This window comes from Lactuca serriola, chromosome 8, assembly GCF_051521515.1.
Source record: "Lactuca serriola cultivar US96UC23 chromosome 8, Lser_US96UC23_V15, whole genome shotgun sequence".
Taxonomy (NCBI): Eukaryota; Viridiplantae; Streptophyta; class Magnoliopsida; order Asterales; family Asteraceae; genus Lactuca; species Lactuca serriola.
This window is the reverse complement of record NC_136415.1, coordinates 71,931,310-71,958,548: the sequence shown is the minus strand read 5'-3', so window position 1 is coordinate 71,958,548 and position 27,239 is coordinate 71,931,310. Positions and strand designations below refer to the sequence as shown.

Here is a 27,239-nt window from a genome sequence, read left to right as displayed (position 1 = left end):
CTAATAAATGCGAGAAAATTCATATTAGTGATACAAAAAGGCATCCCAATAATCAACACTAATGAACGCATACTGTTTTAAAGAACATTTATGTTAGGAAACGTAACGTATAATCTTGTCATTAAAAATTTGATCTTATAATATCATTTATATATTTTTCTTACCTAATTAGGGTCGAAAAATAGAATCCTTCCTTCCAGATCAGCCAATCCATGAATTTTCGGTTTCATACCTTGTTTTAATTGGTTTTATATTTAATACAAAAAAAACCACAAAATTCCATGTGGAATTAATTTTATTCAAAAAAAAAACCACAAATTTACATGTGGCAAAAGGCTTAAGAATATGACAAGTGGCAAAAGTATTTTCATTTATTAGGGAGGATTTGTACCAAAAACCTATTGGGTCAGGTATGTTCACATAAAGAAGATCTTGATAAAAATGGAATATTGTATTTAAGGAATAAGATTTAATTTTATGAAGAACTTTTAAAGCATAGGGTTAGCCTAGGTCATGTATTGGACCTTTTTGCTTCCACACTTGACTAGGTCTTAAAGATCATTAGTAGGTTTTAATATTAATTTGTAAATTTATTATCTTGCTTAAGTGCAAAAACCATTTTGATATTGAAAATAAAAATATTGATTATGATATGTTTTTTCTTTTTCCTCTGTTTATTGAACAAGTAAAAACTTGATCTTGGCAATGCTTCATCATGAGAAATGAGGTTGGGATCTGAGTAACAAACAATTTTAAGTTAGGATGAAAAAGAAAAAAGAAAAAAAAATGAAAATACCCTAACAAACGCCAATAATGAATCCAAATTCCCAAACACTCCCTTTCCAACAGCCTTGTTCTGATTTACTCCCTTGTTATTGAGTCTTGACAAAAAAAAAAAAAAAAAAAAAAAAAAAAAAAAAAAAAAAAGGGAGGAGATCAGAAGACGATGATACGGGATTCCAAAATCCTGTAATCCGACTATCAAGTAAGTGAGGAACGATTCAGATGACTCCAATTCGACCTATATTATTATGTACATCGGTCCCCCAATACCCTTTCCATATCATCACACTCGTTCTCCCATTCTCTGTCAATGCAATTGTTCGCCATTTATCTGTTTTTGATTTCATCTTATGCTGTTTTCCTGTTTTCTGTTGAATAGAGGAATCGGCCCTGATTTTAACATCATCAATCTGCTACTTTATGCATCTGGCTTCTTCGGTTTTTCCCATCAAAGGAACCAATTATGCAAATTGTCTTTGATTCGAGATCTCTGTTTAGATATGCTGTTGTCCTGTTGAATATATGATACCCAAATTTATCTGTGATTTTCCCATTAAAGGGACCAATAAGGCAATTAGGCCGCTATATTTTCCAATTCCAATATGGTTTACCTTTTACATAATCCAAAGTCTGATCTGTATATGTTTACAGTTCACATACTAATTAATATCATTATCAATGAGTTACTGACTTATTAGGCTGTGTTAGTGTTTTAGTTCATATAGTACCAGAAGATTCCAAAAAAGATGTACATTGAGCAGCAAACAGAAAAGTAGGGATTCCCTTCCTATTCATTAGCCCAAATTATCAGAAAAAAATGTCATTCTCCCTTGTAGTTTTACTGGATGAAGAAACTCCAATCTAGTTATTGTGGCTTTTAGCCTTTTATGTTGAAGCTGATTGAATGAATTTTATATGTTTTGAACCCATTTTGATCTATTTGTTTATCCTTCTTTATCTTAATTTAGTTACTTAAGTTGATAGCAATCTAGTTGGCATTGATATTCTGCTGATTCCTAGTAAAATATATGAGATCCTACTTTTCCAATTCACAATCCTGAAACTTGATTGCCATTTATTCCAGAAAAAAATGAAATGCTATGGAAAGAATAATTGGATTAAAAGTCGAAAAACTGCCTATAATTGGTCCCCGAAATTAGTTTGAAAATTAAAAGTTTATTTTGAGCTTTTTAATTGTATGCCAGTGCAAAATATGTTCTATGCTGAAGTGGGATCCTCTAATGGCATTATTTGATCCAGCTCGGGATATATCAGTGATGTTCAAACAGTAAGAATTTTCCGTGCTCTTTATCTCAAGTTTGATTGAAAATAGTACAGGTTTTGTAAGGAAAATATCAAGGTAGTAACAACTAACAAAGTTTCTATTAGACTAGGAAACAAAAAATTATTATATGTATTGTATTGTATGTTTGTAGTTCTCGGGGTACCAAAACTGTAACATTTGTTATTATATATATCATAGTGTATGATGAATTCGAAAATGTGGTGTTCCTCAATGAACCAAAGGAAACATATCCTACACATGTCGTTCCACCATATTAAGGCTCCACTGCTACACTAGACTCATGTGAAAGCTCAAATAGAGAACCTTCATCTACCTCCTGCTTGATGACTTTATTATTAGAGAACAACACAGAAAAAGTCATTGTGGTAGATGAAGTGTAAATGTTCCAACCCTAAACAACAATCTACCAAAAAGCCTCCCTGGATTCATATCTTCAATTGCAAGACTGAAAAAGTAATCTTCAATAGCATTATCCTGCCATGGAAAACAACACACTTATGATTCATATGTTTGGGTTTATATAATTACTCATCGTATATTGAGATGTTGGGTTCAATTAATAAAGTTATAGTTTCATTTCGAAATCATTATTAATAACAATAACCCAATAGCTTAAATCTTTGTTGCACTCCAAAGATGTCTAAACTAATTCAAAGCTAAAAACATATACATCAACATTTTCATTGCATATTCCAGAGCTGTCCGAATGATGTGCAGGAAGACAAAGATGAAATAATGTTCTGAAGTTGAGGAAATAAGCAGGTTTCATATCAGATTATCAGGTGCTTTGTGCACATTAACTTATATAGATTGTAAAGCTACACTAAAGTTGCTCGATAAGACCAATACTCAAAGCCACAACAAACAGTTTTACCAATATATCTAAAAACAAATTACAGAATAAATTAGTCAGACTTTTTACACAGGATCCAAAGTTTTTATATGTTAATTAAAGAAACATTTGATTTATCTTACAACCCCTCCAAAGCTCTTTTTTGCAAGCTCTCGTACGATTGTAGAACAACAAGCTACATGGGTTGGAAACTGACTATCGGATTTGCAGGATAACACACGAGATACGACCAACAAATAAGGTGCAACTTATGAGAAAGACAATTGGGCCCTTCAACATTGTTGGTGAAAGAAGAAAGGCACATAGAAGGAACCTTAGCTTCTTGTTTTTAACAAGCTTGGGAATACATGATGAAGACCTTTGATGTATTTATTATCTCTTTAATCATGTCATTTGCCTGCAATAAACAAATAAAATGATGCAAGGGTTGAGTTAGAATATACATGATAGGCTGATATGCATGTCTACGATAGTGCTGAACAGCTTCATTATGTGGGGCACTTCATCAAACCAATCATGTAATCCACCGAGCACCTCTATTTGGTCAAGGTCATTGACATCATTGAAATAAATTACAGTATTTCTATTATTACATAACCTACTTCTCATCTTGGAGTTTTTAACTAAATAGCAGTAGTTGTAAAAAGTATTTACCAAAACAATGTAGTTTGTAAATTATTTACCAAAACATGGTAAATAGAAGGAACCTTGGCTTCTTCATGTTTTTGACAAGCTTAGGAAAAAGTGATGAAGTCCTTTGATGTATTATCTCTTTAATCTTGTCATTTGCCTGCAACAAAGAAATAAAATGATGCAAGGGTTGAGTTGGAATTTTGATAATACGCATGTCTATGAAAGAGCATTAGCCTCATTATGTGATAATAAACTGACACCATAGATCACATCAATCATGTAATCCACCTAGCACCTTTAGCTGGTCAAGGTCATAGACATCATTGAGAACAATTAGAGTATTTCTATTACATAAACCTACTTCTGATCTTGCATCTTCTTGCTCCCTTGATGTGTTATGTTAGACTATAATATCGTGGTAGTTGGAGGCAGTTATATATGATGTGCCTTACAGGTGATTGTTCGCTCTGCTGTGAGTCACACCCTGTCATGATATAGAGGTGGTGCTTTCCTTTGCTGTATAAATACAAAGTGTAGTCATATGAATTAGCTAAAGCTTATATACCAAGCATTCTCTTTCAATACTCGATGTATCTTACAGTATCAAAACCTAGGATCAAATCAGGAGTTTTTACCTTGATATGCAATCACCTTTGCAATCTGTTTTTCAATGTATGATACGCAGTGTAATCGCATTCATAAATTCAGAGTGCAGACTATATGAACCGGCAAAGAGTTGAGAGATATATGGGTGTATGGATCTGATAGATGTTTTATTTCCATATAATATTGATAGAAGACTTAGAATTATCTTGGATCATAAATTCCTTAGATGCATCATTTGCCTCATCCCAAAATTCTGAGCAATCTGTTGCAAATTTTCTTGTTTGCACCGGATCATCTTTACTTTTTCTAGGAACGAGCTCAGCTGCAAATGAAGTCCAATACCCCTTTATGGAAAATGAAATGATATTGTATGATGGACTCAATGATGTGGTCTGCCTCAATGAACTAAAGGAAACATATCCCACGTGTGTCCTAACATCTCCACCATATTCAGGCTCTGGTACCTCATTGGATTCCTGCCAAATCTCAAACCGAGAATCTTCTTCATCTGGATCCTGCTTGATGCTTATATCCATCCACATTGTTAGGTCCTGGGTAACAATACGTATTAAGAACCCACAAAAGTCATTGCACCAATCATCTGGAAGATGCAGTATAAACGTGTCATCATGAGATTGAATATGCTGGGTATATAGGTCCCATTTAACATGTGGGTGACGCTTTGTAAATGTTTTTCCCCTAAAGAACCTACCTACAAACCCCTTTGGAATCTGCTGTTCAAGAACAACATTGATAAAATGATCTTCAATAGCATTTCCCTGCCATAAAAACACATTCATGTATTTGTATGTTTTGATAAATATATGATAAAGATCGAAATTCAAAAGGTACGTAGAGTAGAGGCAAACCTGGAGCATGGAGTCTAGTAATATCTCACCAACAAGTGGACCTACTTTCTTGTCCCCCCGAAGTGAGACTTTCCACAACCATTTACAGTTTGAAATATCTCCAATGCTTTCAAGTGAGCCACAAAAATCTGCTATGACAACGGCCATACTTGATGGCAGCTCCGACAACTCTACAAGTCCTTGGCACCATGACACGTTGAGCCATTTGAGCCGAGGAAGTCGGAAGCAACTAAAACTTAATCGTGAAAACTTATTTCCTCTTAGATCGAGCTGTTGCAAGTTGGGCAACTCTAAAACATTAGAGCCTAGGTCTTTATCTCGCAAGTTGAACCAGTGCAGATCCAACTTTCTTAAGAAGCGGAGTTCTTGCCAGTTGTTAAAAAACCCTAACCGACATAAACATTCTACACCAGGAAGATTGCTGCAACAATTAACAAAAAATTTTGGACAAGATTCTATGTAGGATGCAATTTCATTCCCACTATTATCCAAATCAAGATGTGGTAAATTCTCCATTTTCTGTTGTTGGATCTTTGGAAACTTAACAAGTTTGAGGTGTCCTTTGAATGAAAGGGTATCAAGTTTCTTTATTCCCCTAATCGGTGGAAACATCTCAAGACTGGGACAATATTCTATAGATAAGAAAACAAGCTTTTCCAAGCATCCAAACGATGGATGAATTTCTTCTAAATACCCACATCCATTAAGAATGAACCTTTCAAGATTTGGAAGTCCAATAAAATCTGGTGTCATGATTAGGTTATTCATATCACAAAGTTTCAATAACTTCAAATTTGGCAGCAACTGTTTAATAAAAGTGCAAACAAGTCAAAAATGTATAAAACGTGACAAGATTTGAAGGAAAATGGCACACACACACACGCATAAACTAGTTCCTTCCATCCACATATGGAAATCAACTGAATCAACTGAAGTGTTCAGTTATTTAATAAAATATCTATAAAACATATAAGAAAAACAAGATAATAATAGATCTTTAAACCCAAATCAGTGTTATCAATATTTTATAATGGTCTTTAATCAACAATGACTAATAGATCTTTAAACCCAAAAGGTAACGTAATGGGTGTATGAGTTGGCTGTTCTAAAAATAAATATATGAGATGATAACTTGTTGGAGGATGGGCTTTACATAAATACCATGTACTACAATGACTAATTAATATGTCAATAAACAATTTGTTTTTTGAAAAGTTTATAGTTATGAAGACAAATGGTATTCATAGAATAAAGGTCCAAGCTTTTTAATACTATAGATACTTGAAATTTACTCTGGATTAGTCATTTCAGTAATTCATCAACTTTGTTTTCTGATATGAACCCACCAAAGTTGACAAAAGTCTATCAGAGGCGCAAGAAGCATTCTCCGGGGGCTGTTTAGTACTTTTCGTAATTTAAAATATTTATGGTAATTATATGGTATTTGATTTTGTTTAGGATTTATCCTCTTACTTGAACCATGGGAAAACCAGACACCCGATCTGATACTGCCGCCTGAAACCTCAACAAGGATCCGACTCTTGATAAGAATCTAGTAGATTTTCAAACACAATCACTGGAGCGGTTCGAGAAGGTGGATCAAGAATTGGTGGAGATGAGGGCAGAATCGGAAAGTAGACAAGCAATTAAGAAATAATGGCCCTCCTACTTAGGGCATCGTAACCACCACCACCACCGCCTACGCAACCAATTCCCCAGGTGACCCCTCCAATTGTTACAATCACTAAGGTGGCTGCTTCTATTCCGCTAAAAACTGCCTCCAGGGGTTGGCAACAGCCACCAATCATGCAACCACACATGCAATCGCAACCCCAACCTTCTTACACGCCACATCCTCCTTTCTGTTCGATGAACAAAGATTCCTTGGACCACCTCCCTTCACCCTGGGGACGGTTCCAACAATAGCAAGTTTAAATCATACACCGGTGATGGATGGGGGATTGAGATCAGCACTTTCCAAGAAGCAATCACATGGGACCAACCATGGCAGCCACCAATCTCTAACCAAGGGCAAGGAAGGGGCCACTGTGAAGGCAACGACGTATATGGGTGGGTGTACAAGGCGGAACAGTTTTTTGCAAGGTTTTGAAAACCGGAACGGACATTGAACCGGCCGTCTTAATGGTCCGATGGTTCAATTGGTCCGACCGGTCCTAAAACCCGTAAAAACCGGTGTATATATATATATATATATATATATATATATATATATATATATATATATATATATATATATATATATATATATATATAATGATCCATAGTCTTTGAGGTTTGAAAAGGATTATGTTAAACAATGGGACAATCCTATAGTATCCCACATCGAAAGATAAATAGAATAAAAATTAGTTATTTGGAGTATAAAACGTATGAAGTAAAGGTTTTACATTAAGTAATCCTTATTCCCACATCGGTTGGAAGTAAAAACAAAGGTAGCCACGTCATGCAAATTAGTTCAGCCGGATCCATGCGTTGGGTCCATCAACCGGCGTTTGAAAGTTTAAGTTTTTTTTTTTTCTTATAATTTATAAAAACCGGTTTTTCGTTGGTTGAACCGGGCTGGTTGAACCGGTTTTTTGGTGAACCGGACGGTTTTATCCGGTTTGAAAACAAACGGTTTTTAGGCTTGAGAAAACCGGTAACCTGACCGGTTCCCGGTTGAACCGGTCGAACCGGCCGGTCCGGTCCGGTTTTCAAAACATGGGTTTTTTGATATGCAGGGCCTAACCACATTAGGAGAGCAATTACAGACAGTAGTGTTGTGCCTAGAAGGTCCGGTACCAGCTTGGTACCATTGGAATGAACATGGGACACCATTTCAAAGTTGGGAGGAGCTTAAACTCAGGATATTGGAACGTTTTCAGACTTCTTAAGTGGGTGACCTATATGAGCAGTTTTTAGCCATCAAACAGGAGGATAGGCACAAAATTACATGGGGATATTTGAACAGTTGGCGGCTCAACTAGGGGGCATTCGCCGGAGGGTACTTTCGTTAAGGGACTTAAGCCAGATTTGCACAATCCGGTTAAAATGATGCAACCTACAAGGCTTGGACAAACGATTAAGTTGGCCTTGTTGATAGATGAAAGTCGAATGAGTTAATATGTGGGGCCAAACAAGGGCAAGTCAAGAGCAATGGGTAACCATTCTGCGACGGGTGGGGAACGACAACATGGTTCGTAGGCCCTCAAGGACACCTCAGGTGCAACTAACTACTAGAGCCCCTTCTAAAAGAATGACAAACGCGGAGTTTGCAGATACTAAGGCCAAGGGCCTTTGTTTCTGCTGTGGTGGAAAATTTGCATCTGGCCATCGTTGTCCTGACAAAACCCTTTTGCTGGTCGACGTTGAAGAGGAGGAACCCGAGAGGCAGGAGCATGTGCACTTGGACATGGTCTCAATGTCGGCGAGTTCGATAATGGGATTCACGACACCCCATACGATGAAGCCGTGTGGTATGATTAGTGATCAGGAGGAGGTGGTACTCATTGACAATGGTGCCACCCATAATTTTTTTGTCATTACACATTGTAGGGTGATGTGACCACGTCCTCCGGTAATCTGAAGCGGTGGCTCTGGGCGGTTACAGAGTAATCTTGGTCATTCCGGGAGACCTGCAAGGTCACAACAGAGAAGAACAATCTCTCTCTCTCTCTCTCTCTCTCTCTCTCTCTCTCTCTCTCTGAGGGAGGAGCTCTTGGAAAAATGCTAAAACGGTCAAGTTAGTGGTTGAATTGAGAGTGTATGGTTAGAGCTGAGAGAGAATGACTTACTCTTTAAGGTGGCGGAGGAGACCTTTTATGCTGGGACCTCTGGCCAATACATGGGACAAGGTCGTCAGCTCCGATAGGATCTAGTGCCTTGATTGATTAATCGTGCTCCTTGTTGTGCCAGAGCTGACGATTGGTTCAGGTAATAAGGTAGTAAAGCTCTGAGCATACTCCTTGTCGCTTGGAGTCATTGGATTTGTCACGGAGTGGAAGGCCCCCGCTGAGGGCTGAGCCTTCAATGTGGGCGTCCGGCTCTAGAGGGACGCCCGTGGCGCGAGACTTCGTTTTGGCGGCTGCAATGGGAGTAGCTTGGTCTGGCGGTCTTCCATGACGCCTTTCAGCAGGGCTGGGCGCAGCTTCTAGCCCGTGCTAAGGGCACATTATCATAGGGCTTCTAGGCTAAGCTGTGAAAGGGCTTCGCAAGATGGGGGTTATGATGGGGAACGAGAAGTGAGATCACAATAGAGGAATATGTAAGGGTATGGTATTAACTATTAACCCTACTTGAATACCAGTTGGTTAATGACTTTTACCCCCTTGGAACTGGGCAGCAACAATATCATATTTGGCATGAAGTAGTTGCATACGTTGGGCGATAAGAGAGTGAATTGGTAGGAATTAACAATAACCTGTTACGGTAACCAAAAAATGAGTAACATTGCGAGGTGAACCCGACCATCACTATTCTAGAAGTTCAGTGTTCGAATCTCAATCCCAAGTTCATCCCACGCTCGATGAACTCGGGACTGAGAGCGTTAACGTTCGACCCTATCGGTTCCCACAATTACAAAAAAGCAAGAACGTACGACTAGTGGATGTGATGATCACAGTGGAGATCATACAGCTGAGCTCTAGCCCATTCTCCAATCCATTTTTACTTGTTAAAAAAAGACAGCAGTGATGCTTCTATGTAGATTATCGTGCCCTGGCAGTTTTGGACAAATTCTAGATCTCGATTATAGACGAGCTATTGGACGAACTTCACGGGGCAGCGGTTTTCAACAAACATGATCTAAAATCAGGGTACCATTAGATTCGGATGAAACCGCAAGATGTTCCAAAAATGGCATTACGCACACACGAGGGACACTACAAGTTCCTTGTAATGCCTTTCGGGTTGACAAACGCTCCATCGACATTCCAGTCGTTAATTAATAAGGTTTTTTACCCTTTGTCTTTTCAAAGATATTTTGGTTTACAACAAAACAATGGAAGAACACCGGGGGAGCACCTCAAAGTCATTTTTGGCTGCCTTAAAACCGAGAGGTTGTTTTTCAACAGAAAGAAAAATGTGTTTTTGACCATGGGAGGGTGGATTATTTCAGTCACGTCGTGACCAAGGATGGGGCCATGGCTGATCATCTGAATAAGATTTTGGCTATGTTAGAGTGGCCGATTCCCAAGACTCTTCGAGAACTTAGTGGGTTCTTGGGTTTAACCAGTTATCACAGAAAATTTGTGCAATGATACAAAAGAAAATTTGCAAGAGCCTTAACAGATCTTTTAAAGAAGGATAAATTTGTTGGGAGTAACGAAGGAACCCATGCATTCCATTAATTACAACAAGCCATGACTCAAGTGCCCGTTTTAGCCTGATTTCTCCAAAAAGTTTACAGTGGAGATGAACGCATCTGGTCAAGGGGTAAGGGCAGTACTAATAGAAGAAGGCCAACCCGTAGCTTATTTCAACCGAGTATTGGGTAGCTAAGCCCAACTCAAATCGGTATAGGAGCGCGGGTTAATGGCAATTGTACTGGCGGTACAAAAATGGTGGTCATATTTGTTAGGACGCCAATTTACAGTATTGACCGATCAAAAGAGCTTGAAATTTTTGCTTGACCAGGGTTTGGTGGCCGGGGAACATCAACGCTAGAATTCAAAGTTATATGGGTTCAATTTCAAAATCTTGTATTGACCTGTGGGAGAGAATGGCGCTGTTGATGCGTTGTCCAGAGACGCGGAGAGGGAGTTTCCTTGTCGGCATTAACGGTTTCTCGGATTAGCAACCATGCTAACTTGCTGGCTAAATTGAGCCTTGACCAGCACATTTATGATATTCAGGCGAAAATTGATTCAGCTGCTGGTGACATGGATGTGTATGAGATCAGGAGGCATGACAGGGGCATGTGTTGTATAAGGGTATGCATATGGGTAAGCTGGTGATTCCACGAACATCTATCTGGGTCTCTCATGTGTTTCACAAATCGCATGCCGGGGCAAGTAGTGGTCATGAAGACATGTAAAAGACGTACCAATGCCTTTCTAGGGAGTTATATTAGATTGGTATGAAGAGGGATGTGGCAAAACCGGTGGTTGAATGTGCCAGATTTCAGTGCAATAAGTACTCCCATTTGGCACCGACAGGGTTGCTCCAACCGTTAAAGCTACCAGAACGGATCTAGGAAGATTTAACCATGGGGTGTTCATCAACCATTTTTTGAAGGAGCTATTTAAGGACTCGGGTACAACCCTAAAATGCAGGACCGCGTACCATCCGCAAACGGATGGCCAGACATAAGTCGTCAATAGAAATTTGGAAACATACTTGTGGTGTTTTTCTTCCACTCAGCCAAAGGAATGGGTGAAATGGCTACCATATATGGGTTGCGTATTGGTATAATACTTCATACCGCTCTTCTATTCGAATGGCCCCATTCAAGCTACTTTATGGACGAGATCCACCGCATTTGATTCGATATGATTCTGATATTGTTGTCACATTTGAGGTGGACAGATATCTACAAGCAAGGGATGAAGTTCTCAAGGAAATTAAGTTGTATCTGCTCCGGGCACAGTAGATTATGAAGACTCATGCTGATGGTAATAGAAGAGATGTGGAATTCGTGGCTGATGACTTGGTTTACTTGAAACTATGACCATATCGGAAGGTTACGGTAGCTAAAAGCACAAACGAGAAGTTGGCTCCGTGTTTCTATGGGCCATTCCAGGTTCTGACTCGAGTGGGCAAAGTGGCGTATAAGTTAAAGCTTCCCGATAATGCTTCTATTCATCCGGTTTTTCATGTTTACTAGCTTAAGAAGGTTGTCGGAAGTCAAGAGGTGCTCACAACCCTTCCCGAGGAATTGACTGCCACGGATGATGGGATGCTGGTTCCAGAAAAGGTGGTGCGAAGCAGAATACAGCGAGGTGTTGAGGAATGGTTGGTCCAGTGGAAAGGCTTACATGAGGAGAAAGCAACTTGGGAAGAGAAAGAGTCGGCTCAGCGACAGTTTCCCGAGTCTTACCTTGAGGACAAGGTGATATTTCAGAGAGAGGGGGGGAGGGGGTTATTGATATGAACCGACCAAAGTTGACAAAGGTGTATCAGAGGCGAAGAAGAAATCAATAGGGGCTGTTTAGTACTTTCCGTAATTAAAAATATTTATAGTAATTATATGGTATTTAATTTTGTTTAGGACATATCCTTTAGGTAGGAGGCTTAAATAAGGAGGGTTAAGCCCCCATTAGGGTTAGACAAGTTTTTCACAGTTTACATTCTGTTTGGAGACTTCCTGATTCTCAAAATTCAGGCTCCCCTTTATTGATTAATCAAAGCATTAGGTTATCTTTGATTCTGTTGTTAATCTGGTCTTATCATTTTCATCTATTAATTAAATAAAGTAATAAACAATACAAATTACCTTACAACCCTCCCAAAGTTGTTTTTGCAAGCCTTCGCACAATATAAGACAGCAAAGCTGCCTTAGTGGAAGGTCATTAGACAATGATAGTTGACCACCTCTTGAATCCATATACCGAAGGTTCTTCATGTTTGCAGAGTAGACCGTAGGAAGATCTTGTTCTTGTTTTTTTGTTGGGTGAAACCGAAAATCCATTTTTATTGCTTCGATCTTGTCAAGTTCCTGTGATAGAAGAACAAAATGGTATCAGGATAGATTCAAAATTTTTGTTTATACATAAATAATACATCATGCAAAGCTAGCTTAACCATTACCGCAGTTGCACCCATAACACATATCTTAAAAATATCTTCCCTCTTCCAAACTCTACTATGTTTTTCAGGATTCTTGCGGTGTTCACCTCTAACGATGTGGTGTCCCATTTCTTGCACCAGATCATGCATATCAAACCTTCCATTGGAAATAGTTATGAGAGCCTTTTGTATCAACACCTTCACTCCTATAACAGGATGAAAACCACAAGCATCAAGCATCTCCATTGCCCTATCTTTCTTCTCCCACCTAAAAAAACATGCTATATCAAGAAACAAGTCTTGCTCAAGTGGTTTAAGTCCATCAAAGCTGACTTTTAGCGCTTCCAAAATATTATCATCCGGGATGTCTTTCAGTCTGGCTAATGTACTCCTCCACTCATGAATGTTTTTGTCACACAAGAAAGAACCGATTACTGTAAGTGCTAATGGAAGCCCACCAGCATAAGAGACAACCTCTTTAGAAAGCTGCCCGTAATCTTCCGTCCATCTGTAATCCCGGCATGCATGCTTGCAAAAGAGCTTAATAGACTCATCATCGTTTAGCAAGCGAATATTGTGCATCACATCTACTCTGTGTGCATTTAATAAATGCACATCTCTTGTTGTGATTATTATTCGACTTCCTTCACCAAACCAATCATGTGATCCAGCTAACGCTTTTAGTTGGTCAAGCTGATTGACATCATCTAGCACAATCAAGACCATTTTGTGGCACAACCTATCCTTTATCATTTGTCTTCCTTCCTCAACTCTCTCTATTGTCACTTGCTTTTGTTTCAAAACACCAAAAATGATTTTCTCTTGCAATTTTTCCGATCCATTTTTGCTTGATTCCTCCCGGATATTTTTTATAAAGCAGCAACCATCAAACTTGCTAGAGATTTCATCATAAATAGCAGACACAAGAGTAGTCTTACCACCACCCCCGACCCCCCATATTCCAATCATGCGCACGCCACCTGAGCCAATTTGTAACTTTGATTTCAGATCTTGCATGCGAGCCTCTATTCCAACCAGGTTTTCATTTGCACTTTGAGTTACTAGATGCAGCCTACGAGAAATTGTGTCAACAATTTCTTTGATAACCTTTGATTCATGCCTACACGTTGGACATACAAGGATAATCAACACATGCTCACATTGACGAAAGAGGTAACGTTTTTCATGTTCCATGAAATAGAAATAAGGGATCATAATCACCATTAAAATTTAATATTTTAAATAGAAGTTGAAAAGTTAAATTTAAAGGTAGTTTGTAACAATTTTCTCGGGAAACATCGAAAATAGTTTCATATAACAAAAAGTGAAGCAAGATGGATGTGTTGCGGCTTGAAGCGAGGCATCAAGTATGCTATTAGAATCAGAACTTAACGAAGTCCATCAAAACTTAATTTAAGGTTATTCATAATCCTAGGACTTGATACATATCTTTTAACTTTACCAAAATGATAAATTGATCTAGTAGAGCCTGTGATTATCTAGTTCATCAACATCATCGAATAATCAAAACATTTAGATAAAAACTTCTAAGATACAAGTATACATGTGTTTCACAAAAACAATGAAGAAAATTACCCATTGGCAATGTGCTTGGATTCCCATCCAGAAATGTTACTTGCATCCATGAGTGCTTTTCTCCAAGATTCAACATTGTTCTCGTTCTCCAACTCATGTTTGGAAAATGTTTCTCCATATTTTCTCTTTTGTTTTCGCACATCAGATGGATCCACATTATAAAATATGGGCAAAACGATTTGGTTTCCGGTATCCTTGCATTTCATGATATGTGCAAGTTCATGTAAGCACCATGAAGAATCTGCATAGTTTTCAGAGAATATGATGACAGCAATTTGTGATTCTTCTATAGCATTCATAAGGGATGGACCTATCGATTCACCCCGAGGAAGTGTTTCATCGTCCTTGTAGGTGTAGATGCCTTGTTGTTCAAGAGCTGTGTAGAGATGATCTACAAAGGTCTTGCGGGTATCCTCTCCTCTAAAGCTAAGAAATACATCATACTTCCATGATTTAGAAGAAAATACCGGAGCGGAAGGGGAAAATGATGATGATGATGATGATGATGATGCCATTGATGTGTTGATATGTTGCCAGTATGTGGTTTGAGCACCTCAATGAAATGAACTTTATACAGACAGATGTGAGTTTCCAATAAAACCTGTTATCATATAGAAAAACCTTGTCAGAACTCATAATTGGAGTAACCGGTTACCACTAATTTAGGTGATATCAGTTGGTTTTAACACAATTACATTATACATACTAATATTTTGCTTATAGCTGTATGTTGAGATTTTTCTGAAAAGACAGGGTGAAAATTTCCCAACAACACCAAACTTTAGCATAATCCCTTTCTGAAATCTTTACTTTGCAAGCTTATACTTCAATTTCCATAGGATTTGTTCCTTTAATATCTTCTTTCAACTTGAATCATTTTGAGTATGTGGATGCTTTGCCTCTACAACTTGACTCTTCTCTCAAGTCTCTAGATTGGTTAACCACAAAGTGAAGATAATGGAAAAGTAAATATAATTCCCTTATCTTTATAATCAATTTTCATAGTTTCAACATTTAACCACCACACTTTTACATTGTACATTCTCACACCAAATTTATTGCATCACCTATGCTATTTGTCAGATAACTTATACCCCAAAATTTCACCAAATACATAAATACCATCTCTGACCTACCGTTCCATACAATAAAATATGGAATAAAGTAATACACCCCAGGGATTTTTACATTAAATAATGATATACACTACATCTTTTACCTAGAGTATATATCTTGGTTAACAATTCATTTGTATTGCATTCAAATTTCAAATCCAATGATTCACTAGTATAGTGTGAACAAAGTTGACCACTTTGGTACAAACCAATAATAATGTCATTACACACCCAGCATTTACATTGTTTACGAACAGCTTCTCCTATTTCATGCACAGGGTACACTCAGAAAGTCAATCGAAATTATGTTACTTAATTTCTTAGTTTAGCGGACTCTATCTATAAACATGATTCCAGGTGTTTCTTAATGAAAAAACAAGAAACTTCCCATCAAGACATGTCTATTTACAGGAAAGTTACTAAAAGTATGGATTTCCTATAAACGGTCCCACACTCCCACTTTCATCTTTAAAATCATGATCTTCCAATAATTTTACACATCATTGCTGCCACTTAGTCATTCTCTATGGATAGAAAGGGATATATTCATATTTATAGATTGATGTCAACATCTATCTCTCCTAGGACAGAGGACACTTATAGCCTTCAAGATTTTTTCACTAAGTCACTACATTACAACTTTCAAAAGCCTACCATGTACAAAATTCACACTCATAATCATCATAACGTCTTCATTTACCATTGTATAATCATCATAAGGTCTTCACAAAGCTTACCTTTATGACCTTTTGCTTTACGGCTAAAACCCATAACTTGTATCCGAATAAAAAAATTTAGTATCTTTATTGAATTCCCCAAGTATTTGGTTCTTAAACGTAGTGAAACACAAATTCAAATAGTGCCAAGCTTACTTGGATTTGCTCAAAAAACACAGCAGCGCACAACGGACCAATCCGCCTATTATATTTTATTTTTGTATCGACAACTCATACACATATCATTAGGCTCATTTACTTCCAAATTCCATTCGTTTATAACATACACAACAGCATACTAACTTCACGAATTGCTTAATTTGATCATCTAACTACACTAATTCAAAAGCTTCACAGCTTTGGACTAAATTAGGTCATAATACGATTTCTCACATTCCGAATTGACATTTTTTTCACTGTTTGATTAAATTTACTTAATAAGTTATATAAAAACATCATTAACAGCTAAGCGCTTCCATTTCTTTCTTATTGATAATTTGTGGCTCATCAAGTTATCAGTTTAGGGAACATACCTCAAATTCCCAGCAGCACCAAACTTTTAGCAGACGCGCTCACTAAGCTCTTCAGTTTGCAAGCTTATACTTCAATTTCGGAAAATTCCTTCCTTAATTTCTCTTTCGAACTTGGATCAATTTGAGTAGGTCGGTATCTTTTCTTCTATCGTTGACTACCCTCTCTCTCAGTTTTAGAAAGAGTAGGAAAAAAAGTAACTATAAATAAGAGAACATTACAATTTTGTTCTCTGAATAATTTTTTAAAATTTTTTGGTCATAAAATAAAGAGTAAAATAAACGAATGGTCCCTGTGGTTTGAGTTAATTTACATGTTTAGTCCTTAACTTAGTTTTAATTCGGACCGTCCTATAGTTTGATTTTGTTACGATGTTGGTCCCTAGCGACTCAAAATGACCAATATAGCCATATCTATTATTTTCATTGTGTTGTTTTATTAACTTATTAAATAAAATTTTAAAAGAAATTTCTTATTAGATATGGCCCCTAGTCTTTCTAATATTGTGAAGAATGAAAGGGAAACCTAAACCACCGGCGACACCTCAGTTCCCCCTTCCTCCTTCTCCCCTCTTTCCGGTGCCACCTCCACAATGCCACTGAAATCGCTACCGCCGACGATGAAAACCTTCACGCAGTTGCCTGGTGTTCATGGGAAATGCGTTGCTCACTCCTCCTTCCAATCATCTTCCCCCTTTTACCCTGAATCAGCGAATCATCCAACAATTATCTGTTGCCCTTCTCCTCTTAACCAATGACACCCACAACCCACCTCAAACCCGTGTCAGCGGATCCCACAAGAAGAAGCAACCTATTGCAGGAGACCCGACGTCCGACGACCAAATCAACCAACGATTTCTGGATTTCGATTTCTTCACTACATGTTTAATCTAAGGTTTAAAATGTCAGATTGAATTAACGTCGAATCATTCCAAGGGCGGAGGATGGGGAACGACTGGAAGCTTCAAGTTAGACCCCTCCGATCCACCAAAATGAAAAAACCAAAGGGAGAAGATTGGATGAAGTAGTGTTGAATTGTGGTTGCCCTTTGTTAAACCTTTAAATCGCAAATCTGTATGTAACAAATTTTCTAATTATTGATCAATCTATCGAGTCTCAATGACATAATATGTTCTCTTGTGTCGATTCACCTAGGGGGTGTTTGGCTTATCTTTTGAGAGGCCAAAAGTTCTTTTTGGAAAAGATAGAATGCAAAAGATGTTTGGTAAAACCATTTTAAAAGTTACTTTTTGATTTTTTATATAAGGAAAATTGACATTTTGAAAAAGTCAGGAAATGCTGTCTTTTTATAAATTTTGTCAAAATGACTTTTGGCTCTAAAAAAGATAAGCCAAACACCCCCCTAGATTGTATTTAGGATTTTTGTATCTGCGATTTTTGTTTCAACGATTTTGCTTTTGGATTTGAGGCACAATTTCAATTTTAGATGTATTTCAGATTTATTGTTTAACTTCACATAGATTTATGGTTGGATTTAAGGTACAAGTTCAATTTTAGATGTATTTTAGATTTATTGTTGAACTTTACATAGATTTATGGTTGGATTTGTGTTTAATTTGGGGTGATTTATATGGTACTGGATCTATGGTCAAAGATGATGACCGGAGTTGGTATCGAGAACTAGATTTATGGTCGGAGATGGTGCCCAGATGTGGTGTCGGAAACGAGAAAAGGATTAAGGTGGAGTGGACTTGTCGGTTCCATTTTCAGTAATATATTAACAATTTACATTATTTAAAATGATAGAAACATGGTGTTCGAGATTAAGTTTCGAGACATAAAACTTTAAGCTTGCAACAGAAAACTTTTCATTTCAAAACTTGAACATATAAATTCCGACAAAAGATCACATTACATGAACATGTGAGATTTAGATCAACAACCATAGAAGGATAAGATTAATAACATTTGTTGTCCTTTGGTCCTCACGGGAGGTTGAAAGATGATGATGATGATGATGGCAAGAACTCAAAGTAGAATCCCTCTAGAGAAAGTCCACCAACAAGCTCCAACACTAGATGAATGCTAGTTCAACTCTTGATAATACAACCTCTTGAGTTTGAACACCCAAAAAAGAATTTTTGGTGTTCAATAGAGTGTATTCTCTTCTTTTATCAACTAACAACTTATAGAGAGAATGAGAGAGTTTGTGAGAGTAAAAATTTCATTTACATGCTTAAGCATGAGGAAAAATGAAAGCCTTTCACTCTTTTTAATCACCTCACACATGCAAGAGTCAATCATGACTAATATAAAAGTCTCTACATGCATTGGACCACCCATAAAGGTGGTATGGAGTGATTATACATGAAATCATGAGAGATAGGAGGGAAAGTTAGTCAAACACTCATTCTCTCTCCTCTTTAATACTCCAAGTCTTCTATTTTATAAACCTAGCTTTTATATTTTATAGACTTTCAACTATATATACATATATTTGTTAGTTTTATTTATTTAATCTAACTCTTTAAATTAAATAAATAAATCTCACACAAAGTGAATCATTTAATAATGAAACAATAAAAGTACTAAACTTTTAATGATTTATACACTCTTCTGAATCGCATTTTATTATTATTATTATTATTACCATGTAATAACAATTCAAGATTTCTAATATTTTAATATAAGTCAAACTCATATACTAAAATTTTAATTCAAGTGTCTACTTGTTATTGGTGTGACCCTATAGGGTCATATGTTATTAGCAATATTGTTTTATTATCAATCTTGAGCAGATAGAACCAACAATCTCCCACTTGCGCAAGATTGAATCGTACAAGGATATACATAGTGGTGAATGTTTAGCAACATTTCACTTACCCCAACAACACATGACGAAGTGCCATTCAACAACATTTAATTCCCATAAGCCCAAAGCTTCAATTGATGTAACTAGGTGATGTATCGGTTATCCTTTTGTTTCGAACATCATGTTAAACATGAGACATGGATCGCAATCATTCTCATTTGGTGTTCAACTTTAGTAAGATTCCTTAGATGTATCACTCTCAACACATAAGAGGAAAAAATTCCACATTGACTACATACGCCTCTTATATAGATCATATTATACCTAATGATGGCCTTATGACTGCATACAACCAATCTATGTCGGTAAGGAAATTGAAATCATATTGTATGATAAAGCCACCGACATTGTGTGCCTGCTTAATGAACTAAATGAGATATTGTTGGATTAGTGTCTAAGTCCATAACTATTTTGGTATGTACTTGACCCGATGGTGCATGGTCCTTTTGGGTTGCCTTCACCAAAGCAACTTGATAGGATGAATTATGGAGAGAGAGGATTAATTATGATTTATTAATATATTATGAGAATAATATATTAAAGGAGAAATCATATTGTTTAATTAATATTAGTCAAGAATTAATAAGAATTAACTTTGTGGCTAAAAGACATTAATTAAACTTAAGGGACTAGAACTGTCAATTGTGTGATAGTTGAATATTGGGCTAATGGACTACATATTAGAGGGGTGGACGAATTCTATGGGTAAACCCATTAGAAATCGTCCAAGGTCTCTAAGGAGGGAGTCCATGGGTTGCTTAGGGCCTAAGCAGTCAAATTAGAGTTTCCTTGTTAGACAACCCTAATAGCCTCACTATTTAAGGATCCCTAGAGCACCAAAAACGTGGTGAACTGATTCCTTAGGGTTTCTACACATTTTTGGTGCCTCCTCTCTTATCATTCTTCATCCTCTTGCTCTTGGTGTTTATGAGCCATTAGAGGAGTGATATTTGTGACTCTAAGCTTTCTAAAGCCATTACAAGGAGGATTTGAGATTGTTATTGCTACATAACAATCAAGGTAAGATCTAAACTCCATTCATAAGTTAATATGATTAATTGTATGCTAGATCTAAGGTTTAAAGTCTTGGATGAATTGCATGTACAATAGAGAAACCTAGATCCAAGCATTAGGGTTTGCATGAGCACATAGGTGATGGGTTTTGGTCATAAGACATCCTACAATATGTTTTATTATGTAATTTTCGTTTTCCCGCACAGTAGAAGAGGAGGCAGTAATGAAAAATTTTCTAGTTTTTTTCTATTAAGTTTAAATTGTGGGGTTTTATAAGTATTTGATGAATTACTTTTGTAAAATATAGAGTTTTGATGATATTTTAATTTATTATGCCACTAATAGATTTGGAAATTAGTGTCATAAAATAAAAAGTGCCACTATATATTAAAGGTTATAGTGGTATAAAAAAAGTGCCACTAAAAGTAGGCTATAGTGGCACAAAAACAAAATGCCACTAAAACTTTGTGCCACTAAATGTAATTTTATTTGTAGTGTGAGGTGGATCCTACCTCTAATAATGTTGCTTCTAGCCTCCACATTGTTGCGTCGTGTGAGGGATGTCAACGGGGACAAACGGCACGGGGATTGCATCCGCCGCCCCCGCCCCCGCCCCCACCCCCAAAATCTCCATCCTTTCCACCCCCGCCCCCGTTCCCCCGTCCCTTATTGATTTTGGGCTAACTTATTTGGGTTAAAATAAGTTCTTGTTTGGGCTAAAAGAAACAATTTTTTGGTTAACAAATAGATATTTATAACATAATTTTACATGTTACAAACAACTTAAAAGCATGTTTTTTGTACATAAAAATCATTTTATTGTTTATTATACTTATATAATTAATATATGTCAATTTATATAATTTATTAACGGGGCTCCCACGGGGGTTTCGGGACGGGACTATCAACCCCCGCCCCCTCCCCCGAAATTAAAACGAGGGTTAACCTTGCCCCCGCCCCCGCCCCCTTCCCCGATTTTTTTCAACAAATGCCCCCATACAAGACGGGGCCCCCGCGGGATCGGGGTCCCACGGGACTTTTTGACATCCTTACGTTGTGCCTTATGAGGTAGCATAGTCCTTTTTCTCCAGTGATGCTGCATGGGGTTTTTGGCTCAAAAATCCATAAATCCATAAAAGGTGCTCTACAATGTGAATGGGGATCTCATGGCCATAAAGTTGGCACCTTTATGTCATGAGACCCCTCCAATAACTGAGATCTGAAAGTAGAACCCCATGAATCACTTTACAAATCCGAAAATGGCTTAGGAAGCCCTAAATGCACCCGAAATCTAAGCCCTAAAGATGAACAACCAAATGGAAGACCAAAACATGAGGCATTTACCTTGATTGAGCTGAAGATGGAATAAGATCTCTGGATCTACAAGCCCCAGCTCGAATTCCCAAGCTTCTTCCTTTCTTTCAAGCTTCACAAACCACCCAAAAGTACCAAAATGGCCTTAGATCACACAAAACGGCTAGGGTTTCGATATATAACTTCTTGAGAGAGATAGGGACGAGGGAGGCTGAGTTAAGTCGTTTAAATAGGGTGCAAACCCTCAGATTTAGGGTTTCCCTCATACAGAACCTACTCGCCGAGTCAGTCTCCCGACTTGTCGAGGAGGTCACTTAAAATGCCTGCGGATCACGACCCTACTCGACGAGTTGGGCCACCAACTCGTCGAGTCCCAGAGAAAATACAGAAGTGTTTAAATTAAATGCGTACCGGGAATCAGGTGCTACAATATCTCTGATCGGATCCACGACCGTCTTGCGGTTGAGAGCATCGACCACCACATTGGCCTTTCTCGGGTGATAAAAGATTTCACAATCATAATCATTTACCACGTCCAACCACCAGTGTTGCCTTATATTCAGATTCGGCTTATCCATCAGATACCTCAGGCTCTTGTGATCTATGTAAATAGTATAATGAACCCCATAAAGGTAATGCCGCCAAATATTAAGGGCGAAAACCACAACCCCCATCCAAGTCATGAGTCGGATAATTCGCCTCATGAGGCTTCAGCTGCCTCGAAGTGTAAGCGATCACACGACCCCTCTGCATCAACACTGCTCCCAAACCCGTGATTGACGCATCACAATAAACCACAAAATTCTCAACACCCTCTCGGTTTCTCACACAACCGTTGCCTGAAGGTCTCAAAAGTCGTCTGCTACTCAGTCCCCCCATGAAAAATAACCATCCTCTTTGTCAATCGAGTCAAAGGAACAACTATCTTGGTTCATATAAGTTCATATGTAAGTTCAAGAAATTATGGAAAACTTCAAGAAATTAAACACATCTAAGTTCATATAATGAAGTCTAAAACACAACCCCAACTTATAAGGCCATCCACATCTTGTTTAATCTATTGGCCTAAGAAATAGGCAAGGTAAATGAAGATGTAGGCAAACATCAAGCTGCAATTAAATCTGAGAAAAGAATTATCCATGGATGAACTTAGATGTGTTTAAATGAATTTTGGATCATTTAAAGAAGTATCAAATAAGAAACTATGCACCTTCATACTTCGGTACGTTGGCATATATAATACCTCAGTTATTAGAGTTTCTTTTGAGGAAAAGGAGAAGATTTCAGTTGCAAAGATGGAATATCATGCTCAAATCTCAAACAAAAACCAACAATATGACCAAATTGAAAACAAAAACTTGTTATACAAAATTGAAAATAAAAAATCAAACAATATCACCGGTGTAGAGAGAGAATATCAATGACCAAATATCCGGTCACCGGTTCCTTGAATAGAGAGGAGAGGGGGGGGGGGGTATCACATGACCAAATTGAAAACAAAAACCAAATCGATGAAATTGTTAGTGTTCGAAGGGTAGAACATAAGCATAATTTGACAAATTAGGGTTCAACACGTAGAAGATAAGCACAAACATCTGGCATCACAAGGGAAGAGTGGTGAATGTTAGAGGTGGCGATGGTAGTACAACAGGGCTCCCAACATAGAAATAAAACATATATCCGGAGAAAAGCGGGGAGGCCATGGTCTCCCCGGGCTTCTTAAGGGTTTTTGTATACTAGGATATGCATATTTTCTAAACGATATTGTAAATCTTCGTATATGATGGTAAAAACAACTATTAACAAGAAGAAGCCTCAAGACAAAACTAAAGTACACTACTAGAAAAACAACCTTTTACGACGCTCATTGCGCGTCGTAAAACGCTCAGACGACGCGCAAATGCGCGTCAAGGAAGGCCCTATCATAAAGAGAGACGATGCGCATTTACGATGCTCATTTACGACACGCATTTACGACACGCATTTATGACACGCAATGCGTATCAAGAAAGGCCCTGTCATACAGGAAGACGACACGCATTTGCATGTCGTAACCTTAGGAAGTGCATTTATGACACGCATTGCGTATCGTTAAAGCCCCTGTCATAAATGAAGATGACACACATTTGCGTGTCATAAGCTTCAATAACCATAATACAAAAATATGTAAACAAATATATACCAAAACAATCAACTTCATCTAATAACATCATGTCAAAAAATTGTAATACATTGATATTAAGGGGATCTAATTGTACATTGTAATTAAGAGGTTTTCCCTAAATATATAACCTAATACTACATTGCTATTAAGGGACACCTTCTGCAATGTAATGCTATACAAACTAAAAAGATATACACAAAGATGATAAACATCAAATTCCAACTAAGTAGATTTGCATCTTGCCTTTCATAATTCTTTAAGACTAATGAACCCTTGCTTCGATAATTCTTGTGACCTGATCAAATAAAATTCAAAAAATTAATAGGCTAAAATAATTATTAGAAGAATCAAACATGGAATGTTCGTTGTAGATAATACCTAAGGCAAATAGACAATCCTTGATCATTTGAACTAGAGAGCATATCATCACAATTCCATCTAACACCACCCATGAGAACTCGTAAAGCTACTCAACCAACATATCATGTCATGTAATGTATTTTTTATTAGTATATTTTCACATAGAAAAAAAGTGAAATAAATGAAAATAGTAAGTACCGATAATGATGTATTATTTCAAGTGAGATGGAGATTTTAAACTACCACGTATTGAAATATAAAGAACCTCAAGCACAAAATAGTTTCAAGTACACGCCCTTTGATTGTCTGGATATAAATGAAAATAGCATGTTCTTCACCCCACCCGGATTCCCAACTATTGTCTCCTTTCACTCCAACTCCACCTTTATACATAAGCCAATTAATCCAATCATCAAAATCTTCCATAGCTCTGTTCACATCACATCCCAATCATCAAAATCTTATAAGCTAGATTCATGAATTTGGAAAAAGAAAATAAAATAACTGGAAGCATACTTCTGCCATTCGAAGCCATGAAACCACATGAAAACAACTGCTCAATGTCAGCAATGTCAGCAGAACATACGAAACACTACCTCCTTTAGTGTACCCATAACCAACACTTCCCAATATTAAGCGGTCAAAGCCTGCAGATGTGGGATCACATACTATGAACAATATTACACACAATTAAATCAAACATTAACATTTAGGCACCACAATACAAATAAATTAGACTAAATTATGCATTATTTATGATTTATGATATGCTAGTAGCTCAGTCTATGAAGGTTAAATGAAATAGGAGAATTAGAGTATTAGATTATAAATATGGATATTTTATCTAGAAAAAAAATGATCAATAATTCACACAAATTAACAATCACATGCCACATACTCTCAGTTTCATTCAATACTATCATCTTACCGACCGATGAGGGCAGGGATTCATTATAGCAGAGTCCACAACCTTCAAACATTAAGATTTCATACAATAATACATCAATGCACATTAATCAAACATTCAAAGTTACACCAATTTAAAGATGGGACTACTTAAATAACAACAATACCCTGTCAAAGCTTACCTGAGTTTGTTCAGGTATAAGGAGGATATCCTTTCCTAAAGAATCTGCCAAAAAGACCTATAAAAAAAATTAAACTTGCATGTTAGAGATTATATATGTTGCCTAATAACAGACCTAATATGCATAAACCAAATATCAACTTCAAGTAAGTAAATAAAGAAAGAAAACTGGAGGAAGAGAAAACCAGAATTCTGTAGATATGGCAGCCGGAAGCAACATAAATCCAACAAGAAGTTTTGTCGTTACTAACAAAAAAACGGCTTATAATGCAGGTTTGTATGGCATCACATTGCACGAGCACATAAATTCAAGAGCATTATTTGAAGCTGAGGTTTGTATAATGGATGGATAACAAAAGATAAAGAACAGAAGGATGAGAAGGTATGAGTAGCTAGGGGTGTTAATCGGGTCAACCCGATCGGGTTTCGGGTTAATCGGGTCGGGTTATTTGGGTTTTTTTAGAAAAAAAATCTGACTCGAAACCCGACCCTATTATGCTACGGGTTAGTCGGGTTTCGGGTAAATAGGGTCAAACCAATCGGGTTAGTCGGATTAATTATAAATTAGGCATTTGATTGTTTTGTGACTTGAAGAAATATATATAACGATTATTATTTATTAACTTTTTTTAAACATGCAACTAAATTACCATTACGGTTCTCTACTCATTATTTTTATCCATGTAGCCAGCAACTCATGATCCCACTGATGTATATGAAAAGCATTAGACTAAGATTTTAGAACACCACTAAAATGATTAAATTCCCGACTAAAAATCAAACCTATTTATTATCTAGAAACTTAGGTAACTATATATGTGTCAATTCTTGTAATTTCTCTTCTATTTTTCTTATATGACAAACTGCTTCCATTAATGTTTCCGAAAGTGCCCCTGAGTACATATATAAGTACAAATTTATAGAGCACATTTCACCAAGCTCTTCTTCCACTTTCTTGTATATATTTTCTTGCAAGCTTTAAGATTTTTTCAGGTCACCGGAAAGCACATCACCACCACCTAAAAGATTCTTACTCCGGTGATCATCATCAACTAAATCTTCATGCCCTTGAGATGAATATGAGAAAACTTCTTTAACCACAGTCCGATCGGTTTCAAACATGGACAAAACTTGAAAAGACAACATGTCAAGATCTTTTTGGAGTGGACTCACTGTAATTGAGTAATTCAATTGATCCCTTTTCAGAGCTGATTCTGAAGTTGTAGCTCTTTTTTGTAACTCCTTTTTAATGGAACTCAATTCACGTCTTTCTTCATCGAATCATAACATCTGCTCATTTATTGAGTAAGCACATCTTGAGTGTTCATTTTTTAGGCTTTGAAACTCTCCAAGAATCTTTTTATGGTTTTCTTCAAGATCTTCCACAAGTACTTCATAGTAACACTCCATTTGTTCCAGCTTTCTAACAAGACTTTCACTTTCAGCTTTTGCTATCTTCAACTCGTTTAAAAGTTCCAGATGTTGCCCTTCTGTTGAGTTAATTGTTGATGTAGACCCTGGTTCTTGAAGGGGTAGAATTGGTCTTTTCTCTAATTTCATTTTTTTTTCAACTACTGTAGATTGTTTTTGAACCTTGAACATTCTTATTTAAGATCTGTAACCTCTTTCATTAATTCTTGGCTTGAAGAATCTTCAATAGCTAGTTCTTGTTGCAAATTTTGTGTTTCTTTACACATTTCATTTGCATAATTCTGTAAAGTGTTTACTTCCATTT

The 27,239-nt window shown here is 37.1% G+C and overlaps 2 protein-coding genes and 1 long non-coding RNA gene across 6 annotated transcripts; 1 reads left to right on the top strand and 2 right to left on the bottom strand.

Annotated features, from left to right (window-relative positions):
• Positions 1-714: 714 nt before the first annotated feature.
• LOC145066307 (uncharacterized) lies at positions 715-2,285 on the top strand. Its single transcript, XR_013688728.1, has 2 exons — positions 715-985; positions 1,989-2,285. It is a non-coding gene; the product is annotated as an uncharacterized LOC145066307 (long non-coding RNA).
• On the bottom strand, positions 2,175-15,317 carry LOC145066306 (TMV resistance protein N-like). Of its 4 annotated transcripts, XR_013688726.1 has the most exons (6): positions 14,372-15,317; positions 12,797-13,895; positions 12,483-12,704; positions 3,650-3,732; positions 3,256-3,339; positions 2,175-2,563 (listed from the first exon to the last, which is right to left on the bottom strand). XR_013688726.1 is itself a non-coding variant. In XM_079013526.1 (5 exons), exons 1-5 carry the CDS (start codon positions 14,884-14,886, stop codon positions 3,327-3,329), a joined length of 1,932 nt encoding a protein of 643 aa, XP_078869652.1. In that variant the 5' UTR covers positions 14,887-15,317; the 3' UTR covers positions 2,836-3,326. The 4 variants fall into 4 exon arrangements, 2 of the variants coding, with proteins under 2 accessions (XP_078869652.1, XP_078869651.1); XM_079013526.1 differs by lacking the exon at positions 2,175-2,563 and having other exon boundaries at positions 2,836-3,339; XM_079013525.1 differs by lacking the exon at positions 2,175-2,563 and having other exon boundaries at positions 2,836-3,339; positions 3,597-3,732; positions 14,372-15,315.
• Positions 4,263-5,803, bottom strand: LOC145065579 (disease resistance-like protein DSC1). The gene is made up of 3 exons (XM_079012613.1): positions 5,051-5,803; positions 4,894-4,960; positions 4,263-4,782 (listed from the first exon to the last, which is right to left on the bottom strand). Exons 1-3 carry the CDS (start codon positions 5,801-5,803, stop codon positions 4,349-4,351), a joined length of 1,254 nt encoding a protein of 417 aa, XP_078868739.1. The 3' UTR covers positions 4,263-4,348.
• Positions 15,318-27,239: the final 11,922 nt, after the last annotated feature.

Bases quoted from the DNA above. Each gene is read 5' to 3' on its own strand.
- LOC145066306 (XM_079013525.1), bottom strand. From the start codon at position 14,886: ATGGCATCATCATCATCATCATCATCATCATTTTCCCCTTCCGCTCCG. The intron at 13,896-14,371 runs GTAATTTTCTTC...TCCAACGTGTAG, and splicing joins TCCAAGCACATTGCCAATGG to GCATGAATCAAAGGTTATCA. The intron at 3,733-12,482 runs GTAATTTGTATT...TCTTTGTTGCAG, and splicing joins AACTTTGGGAGGGTTGTAAG to GCAAATGACAAGATTAAAGA.
- LOC145065579 (XM_079012613.1), bottom strand. From the start codon at position 5,803: ATGACACCAGATTTTATTGGACTTCCAAATCTTGAAAGGTTCATTCTT. The intron at 4,961-5,050 runs GTTTGCCTCTAC...TTTTTATGGCAG, and splicing joins TACTAGACTCCATGCTCCAG to GGAAATGCTATTGAAGATCA. The intron at 4,783-4,893 runs GTAGGTTCTTTA...TGCATCTTCCAG, and splicing joins GATTCCAAAGGGGTTTGTAG to ATGATTGGTGCAATGACTTT.